Below are 16366 nucleotides of genomic sequence, written 5' to 3'. Positions count from 1 at the left end.
TCTCTCAGTGGTTAGTTTTAAGTCATCATATATGCACAGAATCAAAATCAAAAACCTCAAGTAATTTTTTTTTTTTTAACCAACCTGTTTTCTCAATCACGGTTCATCCGACTGCTCCCCTTGAGGTTTGTTTTTGCCAACAAAAGTTTGTCAGTTTCGGCCTCTCTATTCCTCTCTCCTCTAAGAACTGTTGGGTTAAATTCTGAATTCTCACAGCACTAATTACTAGGGGTAACTGAACTGAACCAAACTCAGTGCTGTCAAGTCGATTCCGACTCATAGCGACCCTATAGGACAGAGTAGAACTGCCCCATAGAGTTTCCAAGGAGTGCCTGGCGGATTTGAACTGCCGACCCTTTGGTTAGTAGCCGTAGCACTTAACCACTACACCACCAGGGTTTCCATTTACTAGGGGCAGAATGGTTTAGAATGGAATAAAAAAGTAGGAAGCCAATAAAAAACATATTGGCCACACAAATTAAAAAAATTATATTACATGATACAAGCAACTCAAGAAACTAGATGCAACAAGCCAATTGTGGATGGCCCAAAAACCAGGTGGTAGGCATGTCCCAAAGGGTCAACTGACCCTTCTGGAATTCTGAGAAGTAAGTTTTGTGTGAAAAGTATAATTACATTTGGAATATTTAGTGTCTTTAGCCAGGAAGAAAATCCAGTTTACCTGCAAATCAATATTGTTGTCAATACAACGTTCATTCTTCTCGGCCAAAATCTTCCCATAGTTTTCTGATTTGATAAGATTTTCAACTGTGGTTTTATCTTTCACTTCTGCCTCCAAATCCTTCATTGTTTCAGATTCATCTTTTACAGTAACAATATCAGACATCCTCATTAGCAAAGGTTATTTTAGAATTCTACAGGGAACGTGAAGCCTTAATAAGAAAGAGGGGAAAAAAAAAATAAATTCAGTTTGAAACATTTTTTCCATTTAATCACTGCACAATACTGACAATATTGACTGAGTACCTTCTATGTTTCAGGAATACTATTGCGTGTGCTTAGATAGAAGCAAAATTCCTGTTTTCAAGGATTTTACAGTTTAGTAGAGACATGTTAAAAAAAGAAATCAAAAAACAATGAGAAAAGAGCTCTACTGGGTGTGAGGTGATTCTGATGTATACATTACTTGTGAAATTTCTTAAGAAACATTAAGAAATGAACCAGATAAAGGTAAGAGGTAATGGCTGGAGAGTTATACATGTATATTATCTAAATATAACATAAGAATTCTTTTTCTCTAAAGGGATATTATGAGTATCATCCTGTGAGAAAAATATTTTCAATCATAGCTTTCATCAGGATTTGCAAAATTCCAAATTTCTTAAATTATCCTGCAATTCTGAAAAGATACAATTTTAAAAAGAAGGTACATGGTTCTATAAAAAACATACTTGTGGATATGGGTTAACAACTGTGTTCAGCAATATTAGTAAGGCAATGAAAACACTTCTGATTTATGTGATTCAATGTGAAACAATACCTCTTACCAGAGGATCTAGGATATAGAAACCACAGAAGATCAAATACATACGATGCCAATATACACCCACTCCTCACTTACTGACATGGTTAGGTTCCAAATACCAGGCTGTTATGTGAAAATCGACATTATGTAAAAATGGAAGATGACTACATCAGATCACAAAAATGAAGGATGACTACATCATTACATAACTGCCAAATTACATCATTACATAACTGCCAAACCACTGAGAGTCATGACCCAGCCAAGCTGATATACAACCTTAACTATCACAGCCAGAGTTACTCTTGCCTCATACGTTGGAGTTCATTATTGGCAGATGTACGTCATTAATACGCAAAATAGTTGGATAGCAGATTTTTTATTGTCAGAAATGCGAAATGTCAGATAACAAGACAGCTGGTAAGTAGGTAGTAGGTGAGTCACATTGAATCACATAAATCAGAAGAGCTTTCACTGCCTTACGAATATTGCTGAACAGAATTGCTAACCCATATTCACAAGTGTGTTTTGTATAGAACCTTGCACCTTCATGTGTTGGGGAGTTTAACAAAAATACCGAGAACTTTATATGTCATATAGAATGTATCAGAGATAAAGTGTAAAGATAGCTGTCATTTCAGGATAAATGTGTCAAAAACTCAAGTTGGAACTTAACTGCAACAACTTATTTTGAAATGCTTAAGAAAAAAACAAAAGATGGTTTGGTGGAGAGATGGACAGATACTAGTTAAAGCAAGTGTGATAAAATGTTAACGGTAGAATACAGGAGTACTTTTATGAGTGTTCACTGCAAAATTCTTACAAATTTTCTGTAACTCTGAAAATTTTCTTAATAAAATATGGGGATGAACCCAAGAATTCTTTTCCTGGAAAAAAAAAATGCAATTAAATGTCTAAATAAATTTCAGGAATTCATGAATACATTTGAAAAATAAGAAAAATAAAAAGCCAAAGAGAAATAAATTCTAAAGTTAGAAATAGAGTCTAAAGCAGTTTACATTGCTTAAAAAAAAAGGCTTTTCTTATTTATATTCCATACCCAAGATAACTGATTCATTCTGAAAAAAATGCGGTTGCAAAGGGTAGGGGGTGAGGTATTTAAGATAGTCTGGTCCCTCACTTTTTACATGTAAGTTTTTTGCAGGGGAATAGAGGGGGTGCATTTTCTACAGTGACAGGAGAGTATTACCTGATGTGTTCTATGGATTTGGGGTTGTGGTGTCCCACAAAAAAATAAGGTAATCCAAGGTTCCTTTCCACAGTTGTCAACCAGGATGTCAATTGTATTGAACCATCTGGAATCTGGCAGGAGGTGTCCCATGTCCTTGTCACCACTGTAGATTCCTGGACTAAAATGGACTGTCTTGGATCAAATCTATCATCCCTTTCAGTGGCCTAAAATTAAAATAAAACAACATTTTTAAATGAAATATTCAAGGGAAATGGTAAAATTTAGAGTAATGCAGGAATTAAAAATACTATTATCAGTGAGTTTATTACTTTTTTTGTCAAAACCATTACAATTAATTCTGGCATCTATTAGTTATATGAGCCTGAATAAGTCACTGAGGCCTAGACAGTTTATCAGTAAAAGCAGAAGGAATAGGGGAGGAAAAGGAATTAATATCCAATAAGAACCTAGTATATGGTCAATTCTATGAGAGACATTATCTTCATTTTACAGATAAGGAAAAAAAGCATTTGCCCAAGATCACAACCGGGAATGCATGACTCCAAGAGCTATGATATCTTAAGTTTTCTTGCAGAGCTACAAGTGAACGGGTGTAAGAGAGGACTGTAAGGTGCCTCGGTGGTGAAAACAGTTTGCACCTGACTACTAAAATAATGTTAGCAGTTCAAACCCACCCAGTGGTGCAGTGAAAGAAAGGCCTGGTGATCTGCTTCCATAAAGATTTCACCCAAGAAAATCCTATACAGTAGTTCTACTCTGACGTACATATGGTCGCCATGAGTCAGATTTGACTCAGGGCAATGAATTTTTCTTTTTTTGGTGGTAATTCTGAACAATCACACTCTAAAAACAAAAAGTTATAGTAAGCCATTTAACATTTCCAAAGAAATCCACGCTGTCTGTTGAAAGCAAAGATGTGTAAATAGTAGAATGACTATTTTTAATGACATCTGAAAAATCAATGCCAAAATTCTCTCTATGTCTTCTGTTTTTAAAGTTAGTTTTATATTTATTTGGTGCAAGTGAATACTCTACAGCAAGTAAACACCTCTAAAAAGACCATTGGGCTTTTCCATCTTCCTTTGGCAATTCTGTTGTCAATAAATAGGATAGTACAATTTTAAGGTGAAACACCTGACATGGTAAGGTCAAAGCACCAAGAGATATAATGCTAATACAGCCAAGCATGCAAAGCTCTTCAAAAATATAATGCTTGTACTGCTATATCTTCACATTCATTTGCACTCAATTTCACTACGTTTGACTAGGAGAAAAGGGATATCATAAACAAAATGTCAAGTTTTTTTAAACTTGACATTTTATTATCTCAATCTAGACAAGGTGATCTGCCTCCTAAATCAAATGACTGGATTTTTAAAATCAAAAACAAAACAAAAAATAATTCAGTATAAGTTGTTCTCAATTTTTTTTCTCATAAAATGGTAGACACAAGATGGCAGCACTCACTAAGTACCCAAATTCTTTGATATAAAAGATATGTTCTTTATAAAGAACTTATGATTTAATTATGAATTTAAAAATTGAAATTAAAAAAAAAAAGCAACGCCATAATCTATTTAAGAAATGAATAAGGCACTAAGGCAATGGTTGCGGGGGGGACAAGGGAGGCGCATAACCTGAAGAGGTGAACATTTCAGAATTCTAAGAGAATCACAAGGTAGGTGGAACCCTGTGGGACCTTAGACACCACCTGGTCCAATCTTATAATTCAGCATGCAAGTTATCAGCTAGAGCCCAGAGGTCAAATGACTTGTCCAAAGTCACACAACCAATGTGTGTCAGTAGCAATACTTGCTAACATGTCACACCACTTGGCAACAGACTACTATGTAAATGAATTATTTTGAATTAAAACGACGGGTTACTGCCTGGGAAGAAGGCAATACTGTAAGACAAGAGCAAGTACACCGGCATTAGACCAAAGTCTCAATCCCAGCTCTGCCGGGTATGACTATGGTGAGTTGCTTCATCTCTCTGAGCCAGTTTTCCCACCTGTAAAGTGGGAGAAAAATAATATTTAGCTCACACGTTTGTTCTTAGAATTGACTGATTTAAATGTAAAACACCCAGCACAGCCTCTCTCACAGCATACAAAAAAAAAAAAAAATCCAAACCCATTGCCATCAAGTCGATTCTGACTCAACAACCCTATAGCAGAACTATGCCACAGGGTTTCTAAGGAATGGCTGGTGGATTTGAACTGCCAACCTTTTGGTTAGCAGGCAAACGCTTAACCACTATGCCACTAGGGCTCCAAGAAGAGGGGGCAATTTGTATTTACAGGGCATGTTTAGTTCAAGAGTACTTAAAACACAGAGTAACTCATTAACATGTCACCGTCACTGCATATTAATGGTCAGTAGGGCTAAGCATTATGGAATTATCAGAACTTCCAGGTATTATAAAACTACCTAGTTTCTCTGAATCTTTTCATCTCTTGTGGTCATGAGAATCAAACTATGCAAACCCGGCTGGCAGTAAGGATTCAGTCTAAGGCTAACGAACAGTGTGAAGCCTAGTAGCTTACGAGTGTCTGCCTTGAGAAAGGTAGGTAACAAAGCAAGGCAGAATTGGGCTCAACATTCAAACAGGCAGACACTAGTATATGCAGTCTATGGACTAGTTACTTCTCCCATGAAAATTTCAGCTAGAATTTTCAGCAACAACACATGTACTACCGACCACCTATATGAGACCAAAAGGTTAACAATTACTCTAAAGCAAAGATGAGAAGATAAGGGGGCCAGGGAAACTAGAGCACTGGAAACGGAGCAACCAGAATGCAATTAAAGAGAACGCTGACTCATTGTGAAAAATGTAACTAATGTCATCGAACAATTTGTATAGAATTTGTCAAACGGGAACTTAATCTGCTGTGCAAACTTTCACTGAAAACACAATAAAGTATTATTTTTTAAAAAAGATACTCTTGATAATGATAAAAAGACTATGTGATGACTATAACTTGAGTCTACTTTTGGGTTGCACATCACAAAAAAATTAAAGAGTTAGACAAACAAAATAATCTCACATAATGAAGACCAGCTTAGGTTAACAAAATATCGAAAATGATTTATTTGTGGGAAAGAAATTTGGCTGTTACAGGTAAAGATAAAGTGCTGAATACAGAGGGGAAAATTCACATGAATAATGAGGGTAAAAAAGAGTTACATTACTGAAGTTATCCGAATAGAATCTGGCAAAGCACACTGCATTTTCTTCCTTTATGACCACCTCGTTATTCAAAGCCTTTTCATTAGGTGGGTAAAATGCCATATGTTTCTTCCTTTAGAGACAGAAGTATAATTAGGCAGGCACAATGGAAATCAAATGAACAAAACCAACACACATCACCCTCTCCCCACAGTTAAAATCGACATGACTAACTGGTTAAGGGCCTCTAGAAAGAAAGGAAAGGAAAACTATTTATGCCATATTTAGAAAAGGGGAAGTTCACATTCTCAGGGTAAATGACTTGTCAGTCACCTGAAAAAGAATAAAAGCATCGACTTTTTATAATGCTAAATGTCTGTGTGGTTTACGAATTGTTACTGTCATCTAACAAAAATTTACTAACAGAGAAAGCAATATGGCCGCACAGCTGCCATAACAGCATTTAAAGAGAAAGCGTGTGCAAGAGAGAACATGAACTATCTTGACCTGAAAGAGTTCGTTAAAACCAAAAAGAGGTTACAAATGACACATATTAACAAACATACAAAACAATTTTAAGAGAATATTGAAATATAGGGGAAAATACCTTTGGAAGGTTGAAGAATGGGAAGGAATAATTTATTAGTGGAGTTATACGGAACTATCAGATAAATTACTTTTAGGGAAAATGTTATTTGGACAGCTAAGGTGTTCCAGGAATATGCTACGTCCTGAGTGGTGAGATCGGGAAGATAGGGCAGAAGAGCCCACGTAACTGAAATAGAGCACGTGAACTAGGGTTAAAGACAAAAAAACTTAGTAACACCTAGACCTGCAAGGACGTGGCAAATGGGAACACTTACACACTGTAAGTCCACTTTAGAAAACAATTTGTGATAGCAAATTAAGCTTAAATTCCACATATCCCATGGCCTCAAATTTCCACTTCTGGATCTACATCCTAGCTGGACTCGCACATATGCATGAGGCAACAACAACAAACTTCACTGCATTACTTTATTTAGAAGCAAAGGACAGGGAAAATAAAAATCTATCAATAGGAAAATTGAGTAAAGAAACAAAACAAACACAAGTATGGTATACTTATATTGCACAATACTACAAAACAATTAAAATCAATGAACTAAAGCTATATCTAGAAACGTTACATCCCCAAAAGAATGCTAGAATGTATAGTGAAGAAGCAAAACGTAGAAGTATGATGCAACTTACCTAAAAAATTTAAAAAACCACAGAAGTATAGAAGGGATGGGGACATACCTATTTCATGTTAGTAATTACTCCTAGGAAGGGAAGGAACGGACTTCAGGTGAGATACAAAAGGGACTTCAAATATACCTCTAATATTTTATTTCTTAAAAAACCAAACAACACCCTGCAGTAAAAAAGAACAAAAGGTTAGCAATTTGTTAATTCTCGGTGTAAGTACTCAGGGTTATAATGCTTTTTTTTTTTTTTTTGGTTTAGACATTTTTCATTAAAAATACTCTAGAAATAAATGACAGGAGAGTAGCACCAAAGTGTGGATATATTTGAAGTTGAGATCAGAAGTTTAGTCTTTACCTCATGAGGGACAGAAAGCCTGAATAATAGAGGACCATCTCTAAGAGGAAACCCTGGTGGCACAGTTGTTAAGTGCTACAGCTCCTAACCAAAGGGTTGGCAGTTTGAATCCACCAGGCGCTCCCTGGAAACTCTATGGGGCAGTTCTACTCTGTCCTATAGGGTCACTATGAGTCGGAATCGACTAGATGGCACTGGGTTTGGTTTTTTTTGGTTTACACTCTAAGAGAAGGCATGGAGGAATGTTTTAGGTATAATATAGATAGATTCTCTTCTGGTTAGCAAAATGTTATGACAGTTGTGACAGAAAGTGATTAGGGCTAAGACAGACGGTTAAAAGGTGAAGGCTGAAAAGAAAAGAAAAAAGACTTCATTCATTCCAATCTTTTGAGTGGATACTACATGCAAAGTATTATTCTAGGTTCTGGGGATACAGCAGTGAACCAGGAAGACAGGATCCCAGTATTTAAGGTAGTTACATTCCAGTGTAGAAACGCAGTAAGCAGTAAGATAATTTTTTTTTTTTTTAGGTGATATGTGCTTTAAAACCAGTAATATTAACAGCAAACACTTAAATAGCTACTTAATTTTTTTTTTTTTTTATTATACACCAAGCACCATTTTCAACTCTCTAGGGCTTTTACTTAGCAAATGTATTAATTTAATCCTTGTTACAATCCAATTATGTTGGTGCTCTTATTATCCCCATTTTGTAGGTGAGGAAACTGAGGCATAGAAAGACTAAGCAGCTTGCCGAATGCTGCACGACTAGTAAGTGGCAGAGTTTGGATCTGAACTCAGGTAGTCTAGCTGAGTCCTCCTTATTAGTCAGCCATCTCCTGTTCTGTTTCTAGAAACAGAGCCGTTATATCTAACAGAGAGTAACTTGAGACAAGCTGGTAAGAGAAAAGGTTATGAGAGGACACACTGAAGGTGTAGGTGGTATACCCACTAATACAGGAAATATATGAGGGGGAAAAAAGAGGGTTTGGTGACACAACAGAAATCTAACACGAACTTGAATACACAAGCCCAAAGCTCAGGAGAGAAATCAAGGCTGATGCTATTTATTCAGGGAGTCACTGTAAAGATGGAAGCTTTGAATTATCAAAGTAGATAAAGTTGCCCAGGAGCCTCCACTGAGTAACAAAATAAGTGGGCTAGAGATAGAGCCCCTAGAGAACACCAGCCCATTAAGAGATGGGTACAAAAGTGGAGGATCAAAAAGAACCTACGGAATTTGGCAACAAGGTTAGTGGAAAATGTAAAGTTAGAGGAAGACTGTCAGGAAGAAGTGTGTAGGCTGAAGAGAAGAAGCCAGTAGAGATAGACGGGAGACGCTTGAGGTTTAGGAGGGAAGATGGATTGAGAAGGAAAAATGTGAGGAAGTGGGAAGAAACGAGGAAATAAGAGTCAGAAGCACAAATAAAGGAACAGCCTTAAATGTATTCACAGACCTCAGAAACAGGTGCATATGTATATTTTGCTTGCTATGGGTGGTAGGAAACTGAGGGAATTCATACGTGATAAACTCAGTTTCCATCTTACCTAGAAATTTGAGGTTATTTGTTAGAAGTGAGGGAGTTGGGGGTGGCTGTGGGATGTAGGGCAAGTGGTCAGTGAAGGTAAATACCGGAGTGAGTCACTAAGAGGAGGTTCTTCAAGGCCAACACCAGCATCCAGTGCTGTTAAGGCACAGTCCTTCCAGGGAAAAGCCTGCAGACTACAATAGGTTGTCTCCCACTTCTCATCTGCTTTGCATTTCTAATGAAAACACTTCCTTTAGCTTCTCCTTGGGTTCCATCTAAGAGCCCTGCTACATTAAGATATATGTAGAGTTCGTCTAGTCCTTGGCATTGTTAGTTGCCAACTTTTTACATCTTGAATCAGCATTATTAGTTAGGCTTCTTAAGCTACTGTACCACCCAGTGATGTAAAGCCAGATAAGGAAATGGCAGTGAAAGGACATTCAGCCCTGTTCTACTGCCACAGCAGCACCTTAGTGTCTCTTTTGGGTTACTCGCATTATGATGACCTCAAAGAATTGGAGAAATCTCCAACATAAGCCAGGGCCATTAATGCAGCTCTGTTTATACCCTGGGGGCCTGGAGGCGCAGTGGTTAAGAGCTTGGCTGCTAACCAAAAGGTCGGCAGTTTGAATTCACCAGCTGCTCCTTGGAAATCCTACGGGGTAGTTCTACCCTGTTCTATAGAGTCATTATGAGTTGGAGTTGACTCGACGGCAATAGGTTTTTGGTATTTATGCCTAAAGGTTATATTAATTATCCCCTAATAAAGTATTTTTTTTTTTTTTTAATAAAGTATTGGTGCGGGTAAAATGTATTTTGCCTTAATTCTGAACCTATCATAGCTGAGAATTAGAAACTCCTACGTGTAAGAGAAATGTAGGATTGAAATAAATTAGTTGTAATACGAACTCCTGGCATATAATATAATATCTTTTAAAGATTATGTGGAGAAAAAATGACTGGGCTTATTGTTTGATCATGGTTTGGGAAATAAACAACAGAAACATCCAAAAGGTTGAGATTCTTGAATTTGAGCTATAGATAATGAGGATGTGAGAGGAGAGCTTAATTAAGGAGCATGTAACAAGTGTGAATACAGACTTTTTTTTTCCATATTAAGTTTGAACTGATTATAATCCACTCTTTAAATAGTACAGTATCTACTTAGAGATGCTTTTACGCTACGGAACTGTCTATAGGAAACTGGTTAGAGGAGGAAATATTCTGTTTTGACCTCAGAGTTCTCTCTCATGAATAATAACAACCAGAAAAGTAAGTTACTTCCCTAATACAAACCACTTGTCTGTCATACTGTGATGGCTTTCGTATTGCTGTAATGGTAGACACTATGGCACTGGTATTTCAAATACCAGCAGGACCACTCATGGTACAAATGGCGTTGCAGAGGCGTCTGACCTCTAACTTCACAAGGGGGGAGGGAATCAAGATCAATAGCCCAAGGCTGATTCCTATGAGGCAGAGGTCAGACATACCTCCTCTCTCCCAACTTTTTTACCAAGTATGACACCAATTATCCCTCCCATGGCACTCTCTGCTTCTTTACTGAGTTCGACAATTCGTTGCAATGGCCACACAGAACTCACACACAATACTCACAATTATGGGGTTTACTAGGGAAGTAACAGATTACAATTCAGGTTCAGGAACATTCAGGGTACAGTTCTTCCATCAGGACAGCCTCTTCCCAGCCATGCTCACAGGTACACATTTCTCAGGCCCCTTGGCCCCGCCTCTGCCATGCTTGGGCAAGTGTTAGGAAGCTATTTCAGCTCTGCTGATAAGTGCCTAGAGTCACCTCATTAAGCCAGTAAGCCTCATGCCTGAAATCACTCAGCTTTCTTGCTCCATTGGCTGGGAAGGCCACGACAGCCGTCTTACACCAGTCTCCTGGTTCCTGCCGTCTCGTGCTGTCTTCCGTGTTACAGCTCCTCTGTCTCCTGGATCTAGGAGGTTCTCAGCATAGGGATTCCAGGTCCAAAGGACTAGCTGCACTCCCGGCTCTTCTTTCTCGTTGGTTTTAAAATCCTCTCTTCTGCCTCTGTGATGGCAAACCTCATTAGGGTTCCATAGACCTTATTTGCATGGTTCTACCTCAACAAAGGTGCCATGAACTTATTTACATTATTAGCAAGCTATCCAATTCCACTGGTGGGCCACAAGCCCCTCATTTGCATAGCTCCACCCAGTCATTCGATGGAAGTTACAAAAACTATGGGTAGAAGGGCCATATTAAGTAATTCAATGCACCACACTCATGGTGGGCAGGTTTCAGGGGAGCTTCCATACTAAGACAGACTAGAAGAAGGACCTGGTGATCTACTTCTCAAAAAACTGGCCAGTGAAAACCTTATGAATAGTGGTGGAACAATGTCTGGTACAGTGCCAGAAGATGAGCCTCTCAGGTTGGAAGGCACTCAGAATAAGACTGGAGAAGAGCTGCCTCCTCAAAGTGAGTCGATCTTAATGAAGTGCATGAAGTAAAGCATTTGGAGTCTTCACTTGCTGATGTGGGAGGACTCAAAATGAGAAGAAACAGTTGCAAACATCCATTAATAATCAGGACATGGAATTACGAAGTATGAATCAAGGAAAATTGAAAGCTGTCAAAAATGAAATGGAATGCATAAAGATCAATATCCTAGGCATTAGTGAGCTGAAATGAACTGGTAATGGCCATTTTGAGATGGATAATCATATGTCTACTATGCTGGGAATGACAATTTGAAGAGGAATGGCACCACAGTGATCATCAAAAAGAACATTTCAAGACCTATCCTGAAGCACAACACTGTCAGTGATAGGACAATATCTACATGCCTACAAGGAAGATCAGTTAATATGACTGTTCTTCAAATTTATGCACCAAACACTAATGCTAAAGATGAAGAAATTGAAGATTTTTACCAACTTGTGTAACCTGAAATTGATCAAACATGCAATCAAGATGCACTGATCATCAGTGGTGACTAGAATGCAAAAGTTGGAAACAAAGAATCAGTAGTTGGAAAATATGGTCTTGGTGATAGAAAGGATGTGGAAGACCACATGATAGAATTTTGCAAGACCAATGACTTATTCATTGCAAATACCTATTTTCAACAACTTAAATGGCGACTACACAAGAGGATCTTGCTGTATGGAATACACAGGAATCAAGTTAACTACATCTGTGGAAAGAGACAATGGAGAAGCTCAATATCATCAATCAGAACAAGGCCAGGGGCTGAGTTCGGAACAGATCATCAATTGTTCATATGCAACTTCAAGTTGAAGCTGAAGAAAATTGGAACAAGTCCGTAAGAGCCAAAGTACGACCTTGAGTATATCCCACCTGAATCTAGAGACCATCTCAAGAACAGATTTGATGCACTGAACACCAATGACCGAACACTAGATGAGTTGTGGAATGACGTCAAGGACATGAAGAAAAAAAAAGGTCATTAAAAAGAACAGAAGGAAAGAAAAGACCAAAATGGATGTCAGAAGAGACTCTGAAACTTTCTCTTGAATGCAGAGTGGCTAAAAAGAGCTGAACAGAAGACTTCAAAGGACAGCTCGAGAAGACAAAGTAAAGTATTACAATGAAATCTGCAAAGACCTGGAATTAGAAAACCAAAAGAGAAGAACGTGCTTGGTATTTTTCAAACCAAAAGAACAGAAGAAAAAATTCAAGCCTTGAGTTGCAATACTGAAGGATTCTATTGGCAAAAATTGAATAGCACAGGAAGCATTAAAAGAAGGTGGAAAGAATACACAGAGTCACAATACCAAAAAAGAATTGGTTGATATTCCATTTCAGGAGGCAGCAAATGATCAAGAACTGATGGTACTGAAGGAAGAGGTCCAAGCTGAACTGAAGACATTGACGAAAAACAAAGCTTCAGGAATTGACGGAATACTAACTGAGATATTTCAAAAAATGGATGCAATGCTAGAAGCACTCATTCATCTATGCCAAGAAATCTGGAAGACAGCTGCCTGGCCAACCCGACCGGAAGAGATCCATATCTGTGCCTATTCCAAAGAAAGGTGAACCAATGGAATGCAGAAATTATCAAACAGTATCATTAATATCGCATGCAAGTAAAATTTTGCTAAAGATGGCTGCAGCAGTACATCAACGGCAACTGCTAGAAATTCAAGCTGGATTCAGAAGAGGATGTGAAATGAGGGCTATCATTGCTGATGTTTGATAGGCTGAAAGTAGAAAATGCCAGGAAGATGTTTAGCTGTATTCTATTGACTGTGCCAAAGCATTCGACTGTGCAGATCTTAACAAATTATGGATGACACTGTGAAGAATGGGAATTCCAGAACACTTAATTATGCCCATGAGAAACCTGCACATAGACCAAGAGGCAGTCGTTTGAACAGAACAAGGGGATACCGCGTGGTTTAAAATCAGGAAAGGTGTGTGTCAGGGTTGTATCCTTTCACCATACTTGTTCAATTTGTATGCGGAGCAAATAATCTGGGAAGCTGGACTATATGAAGAATGGGACATCAGGATTGGAGGAAGACTCGGTAACAACCTGCATTATGCAGATGACACAACCCTGCTTGCTGAAAGTGAAGATCAAGGACTTACTGATGAAGATCAAAGACTACACCCTTCAGTATGGATTACATCTCAACATAAAGAAAACAAAAATCCTCACAAATGGACCAGTAACCAACATCATGATAAATGGAGAAAATATCGAACTTGTCAAAGATTTCATTTTACTCGGATCCAAAACCAATGCCCACGGAAGCAGAAGTCAAGAAATCAAATGACATATCACACCGGGCAAATGTGCCACCAAAGACCGCTTTAAAGTGTTAAAAAGCAAAGATGTCACTTTGAGGACTAAGGTGTGCCTGACTCAAGCAATGGTATTTTCAATCACTTCATATGCATGCAAAAGCTGGACAATAAACAAGAAAGACCAAGGAAGAACTGATGCCTTTGAATAATGGTGTTGGCGAAGAATACTGAGTTGTATCATGGACTGCCAGGAAAACAAACAAATCTGTCTTGTAATAAGTACGGCCAGAATGCTCCTTAGAAATGAGGATGGTGAGACTTCATCTTATGTACTTGAGGTATATTATCAGGAGGCACCAGTCCCTGGAGAAGGACATTATGCTCGGTAAAGCAGAGAGTCAATGAAAAAGAGGGAGACCCTCCAAAGAGATAGACAGACACAGTGGCTGCAACAATGGGCTCAAACAAAGCAATGGTTGTGAGGATGGCACAGGACTGGGCAGTGTTTTGTTCTGTTTTATATGGGGTCATTATGAATGGGAACTGACTAGAGGGCACCTAACAACAACAATACAAAACACAAAGGACATTAACAATAGTTAATATTAACGCTGCGCATAGTCTAGCCTCATTCATTATATTCTTTACTAAGATTTCATGTTAGGTTCACAACGTAATGTCTGTAGCTTACAGTTCACAAGTAAATGTGACTATCATCGTTAGCATGATGCCAGTTTCCTTATTCAACCATTCCCAAATGGTTTCAACGAATAAAAGAAAAATACGTTTATGGAGACTGAGGCAGGGGAAAGGCTATCCTGGATGAAACCCTTGCTCTTTATGGTATTTTAGGTAGACTGATGTGTTTCTCTCTTCGCTCCTTGAAAATTTTATGTCAATTGATTTTTTTCCCCCTCTGTACTACTAATATAACTAAATGAATTTACCTCTATGGACTTTTTACCATAACTAGCATTTCAATCTTATCATAGGGACACAATAAAAATCCTTTGAGGGCCTGAAAAATATGAAGCGCTGTTATCAAAGAGTCTTAGCAGAACTCATGCTGTGCGTCTGGCACATCTATTTAATCCATCCAAAGGTTCTTTGATGGCTTAATGTATTTCAACATGTGAAACTTCATATTCTCTAGCATTTGAATCAGCAGATCTAACATGACCCATTTCCTTCTTATGCCAAAGATCCATTTCCTTTATAGGATTTTAATTTAGGTTACAATTGGCAGACATTCTGTTTCATAACTACCAATGTGCCACCATTCACTTCTTGAATTGCTGGCTGCGTTCTTTCTAACAAAGGATAACCACCCTCTCTCAAGAAAGCACACAGGGATTATGTCAGGGAACAAAGGCTCAAAAATGTTTTATTTCTTCTCTCAGTCAATGAACATTTCGTGGTCAGTAAAAACGGCTCAGAAACAGCTTGAGGCAGAACAGGTGTTGTCTTTTAGTTGCCATCATCTACCTTAATATGCTATAAAAGGATGTGTACAAAAAAGTGTAAGTAATTTTAAAGCCTGAAGATGCTGCTGCTAAGCAAAGGTGAGAGCTGCTGTGAACCCTGCAGTCTCCAGAAATTCACACGATACACTGTTCTTGCAGATATAATTTCTCTTTAAGGTCTAAGGTCTGTCCAATTAAATTGGCTCAATCTCCTATGGCTACACATGAAATACATAAATTCAAAGTGTCCGAAACATTTCAGATTTGATTGTTTTTATTCCTTTTCTTGCCTTTGTTATTTTCAAGCATGTCCAGCACATCCAATTGTTTTAGCAGTTAGTAATACTTAATACATTTCTTTTGCCTTCTTTACAATCTTCTCATGAGAGCTCCAGGGAAGAACGCTGTCTTAAATTTTTGTTGTCATTCATTTTTTTTCTGCTAAGTGAATCTGTGGTTTAGCTAGCAGTTTGAAAGTACCAGGTTAATAAAACATCCCCTTATCTCTCTCTGGTAATCCTGTGTTACAGTCTGCCATCCTACGTGTCCCTGAATATTTTCACACTACTTGAGAAAAACCGCACATGCCTTCTGCGGGAGTGCCTGCCATTGCAGGAGACCACGTGCCTCTCTAAGCAACTAAAATAAAGAAAAAGAGGTTGATTTTAATGAGAAAATTTAAAATCAATGCAGGCGGCAGTGGTTAAGAGCTCGGCTGCTAACCAAAGGGTCGGCTGTTCAAATTCACCAGCCGCTCCTTGGAAACCCTATGAGGCAGTTCTACTCTGCCCTATATGGCCACTATGAGTCAGAATCAATTCCACGGCAATGTTTTTTTTTTTTTTTAAGCAGTAATTTTTAACCATTTTTAGACCATGAAAGGATCCCTCTTGAGAATCTTATTAACCCCAAAGCTCTTCCTCCCAGAAACGCAGTACTCCTACATGCGCTTGCTCACAAGCATACATCCACAGGCATCAATTTGTATGTGGTTTTAGGGGTTTCTTAGTTCTTCAGAAGCCTAGACATAAATCCTAATTAACAACCCTTGTTTTATATTTTATATACTTATGTTGCATAATAATATCATATATGTAACCTATCTATGTATTCATCCATCTATCCATCTCTCTATAAACAAATAAAACT

The 16366-nt window shown here is 38.0% G+C and overlaps 1 protein-coding gene across 10 annotated transcripts in view; it reads right to left on the bottom strand.

Annotated features, from left to right (window-relative positions):
- The window catches only part of R3HDM1 (R3H domain containing 1), a 191825-nt gene that overhangs the window by 105240 nt on the left and 70219 nt on the right, over positions 1–16366 (bottom strand). For all 10 annotated transcript variants that reach the window (XM_049889247.1, XM_049889236.1, XM_049889239.1 and 7 more), the window contains exons 2-3: positions 2697–2902; positions 683–893 (exon numbers count right to left, since the gene is read on the bottom strand). In XM_049889247.1, coding sequence (XP_049745204.1) covers positions 683–853 — 171 coding nt within the window. In that variant the 5' untranslated portion in view covers positions 854–893; positions 2697–2902. The remainder of the gene's footprint in view (positions 1–682; positions 894–2696; positions 2903–16366) is intronic.

Source organism: Elephas maximus, chromosome 6 (assembly GCF_024166365.1).
Source record: "Elephas maximus indicus isolate mEleMax1 chromosome 6, mEleMax1 primary haplotype, whole genome shotgun sequence".
Lineage (NCBI taxonomy): Eukaryota > Metazoa > Chordata > Mammalia > Proboscidea > Elephantidae > Elephas > Elephas maximus.
This window is presented reverse-complemented; position numbering and strand designations above follow the sequence as displayed.